At 34.4% G+C, this 10,763-nt stretch overlaps 1 protein-coding gene and 1 pseudogene across 1 annotated transcript in view; both read left to right on the top strand.

Moving 5' to 3' along the window:
• The first annotated feature begins 217 nt into the window (after positions 1 to 217).
• On the top strand, positions 218 to 2,412 carry LOC102580792 (vetispiradiene synthase 1-like; annotated as a pseudogene).
• An 8,227-nt stretch (positions 2,413 to 10,639) lies between these two features.
• Positions 10,640 to 10,763, top strand: part of PVS4 (vetispiradiene synthase 1-like) — a gene marked incomplete in the record, with an annotated part of 2,700 nt that continues 2,576 nt past the window's right edge. Inside the window, 1 exon segment of the mRNA NM_001288154.1 lies at positions 10,640 to 10,738. Coding sequence (NP_001275083.1) covers positions 10,640 to 10,738 — 99 coding nt within the window.

Raw genomic sequence — 10,763 nt, 5'->3', positions numbered from 1 at the left:
ATGTTGCCATATTATATATGATACTTATATCTTTAGACCAGTACTGACTATATAGGAGGAGTATTGTCAAGTGTGGCAACCGCCAACCGGACTACTACAGTAGAGTATTATAAAGAATTTTAATCGTGAAAGATGGCTGTGGCAAAGGTTCTCACTTCTCACCATTCATTCTTTATAAATACTGTTATAATTCCATCATCACTTGTTCAATTCTCTTCTACAAAGATACATAACAAACAAAAGAAAGAAAGAAAATTCTCTCTGTTTTTTCCACAAGCAAAGAGTACACACACTAGAAATGACCCCAGCTGCTGTAGTAATGAGTAACTACGGAGAGGAGGAGATTGTTCGCCCCATAGCTGACTTCTCTCCAAGTCTTTGGGGTGATCGTTTTCATTCATTCTCCCTCGACAATCAGGTATCTATCTATCTATTCTGTACATGTCTTTCTTATTTTCTTGTCCTGTTGGACATTCATTTTAATTTGATCTTTTTAAATATATTTGCAGATTGCTGGAAAATATGCTCAAGAGATCGAAACTTTGAAGGAACAATCAAGAATTATATTATCTGAATCTTCTCGAAGAACATTGGCTGAGAAATTGGATCTGATAGACATTGTTGAGCGCCTTGGCATTGCTTATCATTTTGAAAAACAAATAGATGATATGTTGGATCAATTTTACAAAGCAGATCCTAACTTTAAGGCTCACGAGTACAATGATTTACAAACTTTATCCGTTCAATTTCGACTATTGAGACAACATGGTTACAATATCTCCCCAAGTAGGTCTATTCTACACATGTTTTTCGTTTATTGTTGTATTTATGTTTCTTGCTTACACCAAGGAATTCTTTTTATTGTTTTTTTCACTTTTTCTTACTAAAAGCTAATCTTTTATTTTTGTTCATGATCCAGAACTTTTTATTAGATTCCAAGATGCAAAAGGCAAATTTAAAGAATCTCTTTGTAACGACATCAAGGGTCTTTTGAACTTATACGAAGCCTCACATGTAAGGACTCATGGAGAAGATATTTTGGAAGAGGCACTTGCTTTCTCTACTGCTCATCTTGAATCTGCAGCTCCACATTTGAAGTCACCTCTGAGTAAGCAAGTGACACATGCCCTTGAGCAATCTCTCCATAAGAGCATTCCAAGAGTTGAGACGCGTTACTTCATCTCTATCTACGAAGAGGAGGAACAGAAGAATGATGTGTTGTTTCGATTTGCAAAACTGGACTTCAACTTACTTCAGATGTTGCACAAACAAGAACTCAGTGAAGTATCAAGGTATGCTAGTAATTTATATGAAAAATAATACTGCTATTATTTGTTTATAGTGACTCTCAAAATCTGATATATATGTTGTTACTTACTTTGTAGGTGGTGGAAAGATTTGGATTTTGTGACAACCCTTCCATATGCTAGGGATAGAGCAGTCGAATGTTACTTTTGGACGATGGGGGTGTATGCTGAACCTCAATACTCTCAGGCTCGTGTCATGCTTGCTAAGACTATAGCAATGATTTCTATAGTAGATGACACATTCGATGCTTATGGCATTGTAAAAGAACTTGAGATCTACACCGATGCCATACAGAGGTATGGACTACTTCTCAAACCATTTTATCATTTAATTGGAAGATCCCATAAAGGCGGGAAAAGACCATATCAAACAACATATTTGTGTTCAATTTTAATTTTTTGCCTACATCTGAGACAAGCCAGTTAATTCAATATTAATCAGTTTAACCAATTGTGAAGCTTTTTCTCCCAATTTTTGTTTGTAATGAAATTTATTCTTTGAAGAAGTACGGACGTTTGAATTTCTTTTGGTTGTTATCGACAGATGAAAGAAATCGTGAGAAACTATTTTGTGGAAGCAAAATGGTTCATTGAAGGATATATGCCGCCAGTCTCTGAGTATCTTAGCAATGCATTAGCTACCAGCACTTATTACTTGCTTACGACTACATCTTATTTGGGCATGAAGTCTGCTAACAAGGAAGATTTTGAATGGTTGGCCAAGAATCCTAAAATTCTTGAGGCTAATGTGACGTTATGCCGAGTCATTGATGACATAGCCACCTATGAGGTTGAGAAGGGTAGAGGTCAGATTGCAACTGGAATTGAATGTTACATGAGAGATTATGGTGTATCCACAGAAGAGGCCATGGAAAAATTCCAAGAAATGGCTGAGACAGCATGGAAGGATGTAAATGAAGGAATCCTTCGACCAACTCCCGTCTCTACAGAGATTCTCACTCGCATTCTCAATCTTGCTCGCATTATCGATGTCACTTATAAGCACAATCAAGATGGATACACTCATCCGGAAAAAGTACTAAAACCTCATATTATTGCGTTGTTGGTGGACTCTATTGAAATTTAAATCATCGATTGTTTTGTACATCTGGGAGCACTTGCTTCCCATCCCCTAAAATTATAAGTATTTGATTGATGCCTTGTTGGTATCTATGCTGCTAGCTAAGATAGGAGTTGCTGGAGATGCATGTTATAGTGCAGTGCAGTTAATTCCTTAATTTTTTTTGTATCATTATTGACATTTTAAATATATATATATATCACTGCTTTTTATAGCTACTCTTTTTAGCTAGAGATTTCAGATTAAATCGGTGTCACTTCAGCAGTTGCAACAGATCCTGATTAACCGTAAGTAATGGTGAGTTAATGTCAAAATAAGCCCATGATAACACATCAAAATATAAAGAGAAGCAAACTCCCAAATATAATGTAAACCTCTTAAAAATAGTACAAAGTATCAATTTCATACAGGAAGTAAAACATTAAAATAGCCATTATCTCAAACACAATTCTACTTATAAGGCAATTTGTGATAATATTCCTGCCATCTTTGAGAAAAAAAATGAAAAGTTCTTTTCTTGAAAATTTCTAATGGCTGCTTTATGATGGAGTAAGGACTAGAGAGTAGAAGAAAAGAAGGCAAAATATAGTCTTAGTACATCACTAATATAAACAATGTAGAAGTAGTATGAGTGGTTGCTTCCTCTAAGATGTTTTCACCTTAAGTACTCACATGTACTGAAAGATTCGTGTAAGCCCAAATTAAAGCCGATTGAAGACATCACTATTGAAACTCTTTCTTAATTTTTTACCATTGCCTTTTCTCAAAATATATGGTTGGGAATCAACGAGAAGATAACCCTTACTTGAGCGAATAACGACCGTAACCTAGGGCCGGCTGCTCTCTCTTCTCTACTGTGAACTATGTCGCCTTGAAGAAAATCCATGATAGCCGCATCCTCTCCCCAGCATATGGCTGTGGGAGAGCCTAACACCAGTTCTAATCCAGAAGCAACTTATGCCGCACGTCTAAATTCAGTCCAAACTGGACAAAACTTGAAAACAACAAAGCTGAAATCTATAGACATCATTCATGGAGAACCTACAATTACATTTACAGTGGAGGAGATAAATAAATACTCTATGGAAGAAGGTCTACATCAAGCTCTAGTTTTCAAGTTTTCACAGGATCCAATCAATATGCAAGAGGTACGAAAGTTGTTGCCTATACAACTAGGAACTCAAGGTCGTTGCCTTGTCGGATGGCTTGCGCGTCGACATATTTTGGTGAGATTCGATAGATATGATGATTATGTATTAGCTGCAGCTAAAACTGTTCAGTACCTTTTGTACAATGGTTTACAAAAGCAATTTAGAGTATTTCCATGGACAATTGGCTTCAATCCGAAAGAAGAGACATCAAGAGCTTTTGTTTGGATATCTTTTCCTAATTTTCCGCCAGAGCTTTTTGCAAAACAATCATTACTGTCAATTGCTTCGGATGCTGGTAAGCCAATAGCGATTGATAAAGCCACTCAAGATAAGTCGAGACCTAGCACGGCTAGAGTTAAAGTCGAACTTAATTTGCTAGCAAATTTGCCACATCGAATGAGAATTCAATATGTCGACCAGAAAACAGGAAAAAGTGTGGAGCAATTTCAGAAGCTTGTGTATGATAATCTGCCATTTTATTGCAACTTTTGTAAGCACCAAGGCCACAACGAAAGTGAATGTCGACTATTATTGGGAAATAATGCAGCAAGAAACCAAGAAGAAGCATCGCAAGTAGGCTCTGAGATAGAAAAATATCAAGATGATGCTCGAGAAATATTAGATGAAAAGAGGGCTGAAAATAAATCCCTTGTGGTTGATAAAAGTGGCGTCCACGATCAGGTAGTTGTGGCACGAGATTTGGAGTGCCAAAATAAAGAAAATTTTGGGCAACTCTTAGGCAAAGCAGTTGCGCACGAATCAGCTTCAGGGGATCAAAGTTTAACCACTAGAAATACTTTGGTCCTAGAGTTGCAACTTGATTTTGGGCAGCAATCAAATAGCAACACTATTGAAAACAAAAGTGTTACTGGTGCGAGACTTGGCGTTAGAAATACCAGAGAAATAAGCATTAATAACGAAGGTGGAAAAATTGGTTTTTTGCAGATTGATTCTAAGAGTGTTGATAATATTCATTCATCAGGGAATAAAGTTGGATCTATTGAAACATTGGAGAAAAAATTGAATGAAAATCAACTTTCTTTGACTACAAATCCTACTTTAGTTCACATTGATGATGAGGGACAAAACAATCCAGCTACAATCGTGGCGTCGACAATAGATGATAGGAATCAACTAAATGGAACCAGAGGTGATGTGGTGCTTATTGGAAAATCAGGACATCCATTGGCAACTAACACAACCGTTGATTTGGCATTAGATCCCGTGAATGCAAAGGTAGTAGTAGATGGACCGCAACATGATGCTCGGGGTGTTTGAAACTATTGAATGCTTGGTTGACAACATGACGCAGCAGGTCGACAATGCCAATAAAAATTTGAAAGTGATGTCGAAACTAATTCAATTTCATTGATGAATGCCAAGAGCACAGGTGGGGGAGTGGAACTGGTACTTGAATCTAATTGGGTTGTGGTGACGAAGAAAAAATCTCCAAGTATTGGAATTGGTTTGCCTATTAGTAACACAGTGCAACAAGTTGTAGATAGTCAAACTACGAATTCAGGTGCTCAAGAAATTGTTCCACAAGAGGTCATGTGTTTTAACACTTTTGATGCTCTTACGAATAATTTTGTGCATGAGATCAATTCATCTCAAGTTAACTCTACAAATGAATTAGTTATTCTAAGGAAAAACAAGGTGCGACAAGTACTTTGAGATGGATAGATATAGCAGATGAAGAGGAGGAACAAGTTGCTTCTCCTCCTATGCAAAAGAAATTGAGCCCAACAGCTCCTGCTTTTGTGCCTAGTAGTGCCAAGTTAGTAACTCCCCCGCAAGGTTTGTCACCATCAACAAATGTTGTTGCAATCTTAAGTGTATCGTTTGGTGAGTTCTAATATTGAAAAATTGGCTTCACTTGCACCGATTAACATTAACAAACAACTTCAAGTTGGTGGTAGTAGTACTTTGTCCCCAAATAAGCTTGCTAACCTATATGATGAGGACATCTCTGAGAAGGGTGAGGAAGGTGAGGAAGAGGAAATGCTGGATTATTGTTTTGCAATTGCAACTAGGAATGCAGATATTTCTCCTAGGAAACAACGCAACAACAAAACGAAGCATGAAAGAAAGCATAGTTGGGATGGTAAAGTGACTGAGGAATTTGTTCCAAGGCAACTACCAATGTGACTCGCAAAGCAAAATCATATGACAATATCAACAACTTCAACACGATTCAATAAAGCCAAGAAGTGATGCACTATCAACTATTATTGGACATATTTGAAGAAGAAGACAAGAGAAACATAATTCAGGTTCCTTTAGAAGGCCAATCTATCTTGGTTAGTTCATACATTTGTAAAAGGAAGTTTGAGGTTGACAACTCAACTTTCTCCTTGGCCTTTATGATTTTTCATTACTTAAGAATCCTCACTTGTAATATCATCATAGAGTGTATTATAAACTTTTTGATGATCATAGAATATTTAGTTCTCTCTAGCTCGTATTTTCTTCATGATTGTTAATTAGTAGAAGTTAGGTACCTCATTAGGATTGGTAAGGTAAGGTCTAGCCTCCCTTACTTGTACTTATTCCTATTGAATTTTTTTTTTATGATTATTATTAATAAAAAGCCACTAGACCACTGTCTAGTGGTATAAATTTGCTTTAAAAAAGAAGAAGAGAAGATAACACTTACTGCAATGGATAGGTAAAAAAATAAAGTAATGTTTTTTAATATCCTCTTTCAAACATACACGCGGCACTCCATTGGAGATGTGAACCACTTAAAAAAAATTTATGTCTTTATTTCTTTATACTCTTAACTGCACAATACACTCAAAAGAAATTTAAAATTCTAACTTCATCAAATAGACCCAGCTACTCCTGTGCATGTTGGAAAAAATGTGGATTGACACAAAAATATATATGGTCAAAATAATTAAGATAAAATAAGAAAATAATGACGCTAAAATTTTACGTGGAAATCATTATAAATAAGGAAAAAATCACGGACCAAGAGAAGCAACTGATATCACTATAACAAAGAATTTTGCATTGTGTAATCACGAGTACAATACTCAAAGTGACTACTGTACACTCAAAAGGAATAATACTCTTTTGATTTTCCACCTTACTAAAAATATCGCTCACATTCTATTTTTCTTCACAGACTATTTATCGTTTGAAAACCTCACAATTTTCTATATTTTTCTTTCTTTGTGATTGTGTTTCTCGACATTTGTTGTCAACTACAAATTTGCCAACCATTGACAATTTTCTTTCACTGTGATTGTGTTTCTTGACATTTGTTGTCAATTACAAATTTGTCAACCATTGACAATTGCCTGCATCAATTGTTGAAAATCAATATAGGATCTGAACCCCACCGTGCATAGCGACATGATTATCACAAATGAAGAAACCTTACCCCTATACAAGAATCAGGTTCTTGTACTTTTGTCGAGACAAGCAAAATGCAACACAATAAAATAGAGATTTTATCATGAAAACCTTCCTACCTCAAGGAAGGTAAAAATCACACCACAATCTTATTCACGTCCTTTTCAGGATTACAACTCAAACGGAACTAACTCTAGTATCTTTAACTCTCCAATGATTAACTATAATCGAAGACGCAACTCTCCAAGAAGTTAAACTCGCTTCTTGTTACAATTCTCTCACAACTCCCTCTTAACTCTATCCCCCAAGAAGTCAAACTCACTTCTTGTTACAATTCTCTCAAGACTCTACTCTCCAAGAAGTCAAACCCACTTCTTGTTACAATTCTCTCAAGACTCTACTCTCCAAGAAGTCAAACCCACTTCTTGTTACAATTCTCTCAAGACTCTACTCTCCAAGAAGTCAAACCCACTTCTTGTTACAATTCTCTCAAGACTCTACTCTCCAAGAAGTCAAACCCACTTCTTGTTACAATTCTCTCAAGACTCTACTCTCCAAGAAGTCAAACCCACTTCTTGTTACAATTCTCTCAAGACTCTACTCTCCAAGAAGTCAAACCCACTTCTTGTTACAATTCTCTCAAGACTCTACTCTCCAAGAAGTCAAACCCACTTCTTGTTACAATTCTCTCAAGACTCTACTCTCCAAGAAGTCAAACCCACTTCTTGTTACAATTCTCTCAAGACTCTACTCTCCAAGAAGTCAAACCCACTTCTTGTTACAATTCTCTCAAGACTCTACTCTCCAAGAAGTCAAACCCACTTCTTGTTACAATTCTCTCAAGACTCTACTCTCCAAGAAGTCAAACCCACATCTTGTTACACAATCTAGGAATTATTACAACTCAATAATAAACCTAGAACAAATCAATAAAGACTAATAACTCTAGACTTTAATTGATCAGACTTCAACAATCAATAGTTCAGACTTGAACACAACTAGTGAACTTGGTCCTCGTATTATTGTGACGAAGCGTGAACCTGGTCCTCGTGTTGCTGTGACGAAGCCCTGCAGTTTTGCTCCAATGACTATTGCTCTCAAGATGATGAATTTTGTGAATATGCAATAGACATCGTTCTGGCTTTGCTGGAAAATTCTCTCAATTTGTGTTTATGCAAAGACGACTCTTTTCCCTCTTTGGCTTGAACCTTTTATAGAGTTTGATTTGCGTTCATCAACTTCTACAAGGAAAGGAATAACAAATCATTTTCCTTCTTGAACTTGTCTATATTTACTTCTTAATTGCTACTTCTTTATTTTTTTCCTTCTTTATTTTTTCCTTATTTGTTTCTTTCCTTCTTTGCTCCTGTGTTTCAGGTCTTTCTTTATTTCCTTGTTCGCTCCTTTATTTCTGTACTTTTTCTTTTTTGCCGCAATCTCTCATATTTGTACAGATTGACTGTAATCACATGTGAGAATCTGATTCACCTGATAGAGTACACATAAGACAACAAGTAGTGAACCATGTTCACTTTATCAATCATCAAACCTAATTTATATGTTCTCCTACTTGCCAACAACAAATAAAACATAATTTCTTGTAGTTAAAAAATCCAAAGGATCGAAGACGCCACGCACTGAAGGAAAATCAGAGGACTCAAGGAATATAAAATTAGAAGAAAATGCATACAACACATAATATAGTCAAGTAAGGATGATGGGAAAAAAATTAGTCAAGGATGTCAGCTTGCATTCAGTAACAGGAATTTGGAAAACGTGAAAGACGCCCTTATTCATTAGTTGATTTAATTTAAAGTAGAAAAAAAAGGCATGCTGTTCACAAGAATTAAGATGAGATAGTGATAATATAAATCCAAAAAAAAAACATTTTGCCATATCATAATACTATATCTATACATGGGCGGAGCTACAGTCAAATAAGGATGATCAGCCGAATACCCTTTATCGAAAAATTATACAGTTATATAGGTAAAATATTATCTAATATCTGGATATATAATAAATTGAACACTCTCCCATATCTTCTATTCTTCTTTAGGTTTTAGCCTTAAATTTTGATTAACCTAATAATTAATCTTAAAATTTGATTAACTTAATAATTAAGATTTATTTTTATATTTTCGATCTATATTAAGTGAATTATTAGATTTAAAACACTCTCAAGAAAAATACTCAAGAAATTGTGAATATTTTAGCCAAATGAAATAGTAAAAAAGACTTATTTATAATGAAATGTTATGAGTAGTAGAAAATACTCAATTAAAAAATAGATATTAGAAATAGTAGAAAAAACTCAATTTATTATGAGATGTTAGGAGTAGTAGAAAAGACCCAATTTATATATGAGATATTTTTATTTTTTTAAACAAAATTATTGTACTATTTAATTAATTAGATTATGTATAATATTTTGATTTAGTGTAGGAATAAAATGATAGCATTTTAGTGCTTTCCACTTTTAGTATAAAATATGATATGATGATAACATTTATATATATATATATATATATTAAGATGAGTAATCATATGTACTAAAGCTTCATGTAAGTAGATGTGGATCGGAGAATTAAATTAATGAATTCAAGCTTTTAAGATTTTCAGTGTCGAAATTATTACACTGTTAAATTATTAGTTCTAATCTAATACCTGATAAGATTTTAATAAGTTATTATAATGAAAGTTACGTCACGTCCGTATTTTAGTATTTTTGTTAGTAACAATAATATTAGTGTTCTTGCAATAGACAGTTAAGAAATTAAATAAAAGATAAGCTTTGATAATATTTACTTTCAGCGTGTGCTTTCTCAAACATGCATGCGGCACGCCACGGTACTAAGGACAGAGAGATAGGAGTGCAAGGGTGTTTATCTTAATATTAAAAATTACAATGAATATATAAACATTATATTTTGAATCTCACTTTAACTAAAAAAATATTTTAAATCTCTTTAATGAAAATCTTAACTCTTTCATAGTACACTCTAAAAAGGATGGTTGTTGATACGCGGGATAATGTGGGATATTTAAATTTGGAATTAAATTAATTTATATTGTATTTAATTGACATTATAAATTTATCCCTGAATATCAGACCTTACCCAATGCATAGGTAAGTAAAGAACACAAAGTAAAACATTGTTTTATGAAGTAAAAAAATCCGGAGGAAGACGAAATGCACTGTAAGGAAAAATAAATGACACATCACACAAGGAATATAAAATTAGTAGAAAAGGCATACATTATAAATAGTAGTAGTTGTCTTAGATAGCAAATATATTACATATAGTCAAGTAAGTATCATGAGGAAAAAAATAGTCAAGGATGACAGCATTAAAAGGCATGGTGTTTACAAGAATTTAGATAAAAGTAGTAACAAATTGTAGGCTGCAAGTATATACAAGTTTTACCAAAAAAAGAGAAAAAATGTGTTGCCATATTCTATATGATATGATATATCTTTAGACTATATAGGAGGAGTATTGTCAAGTGTGGCAACCGCCAACCGGACTACTATAGTATAGTATTATAAAGAATTTTAATCGTACGTGAAAGATGGCTGTCTCACAATTCATTCGTTATAAATACTCATTTCTTTCTCTTACAATTCCATCATCACTTGTTCAGTTCTCTACTACAAATACATTATACAAAGAAAGGAAATTCTCTCTGTTTTTCCACAAGCAAAGAGTATACTATAAATGGCCTCAGCTGCTGCAGTAATGAATAACTACGGAGAGGAGGACATTGTTCGACCTGTTGCTGACTTCTCTCCAAGTCTTTGGGGTGATCGTTTCCATTCGTTCTCCCTCGACAATCAGGTATCTATTTATTTTGTACAAGTCT

This window comes from Solanum tuberosum, unplaced genomic scaffold (assembly GCF_000226075.1).
Source record: "Solanum tuberosum cultivar DM 1-3 516 R44 unplaced genomic scaffold, SolTub_3.0 scf00277, whole genome shotgun sequence".
NCBI lineage: Eukaryota > Viridiplantae > Streptophyta > Magnoliopsida > Solanales > Solanaceae > Solanum > Solanum tuberosum.
This window is presented reverse-complemented; position numbering and strand designations above follow the sequence as displayed.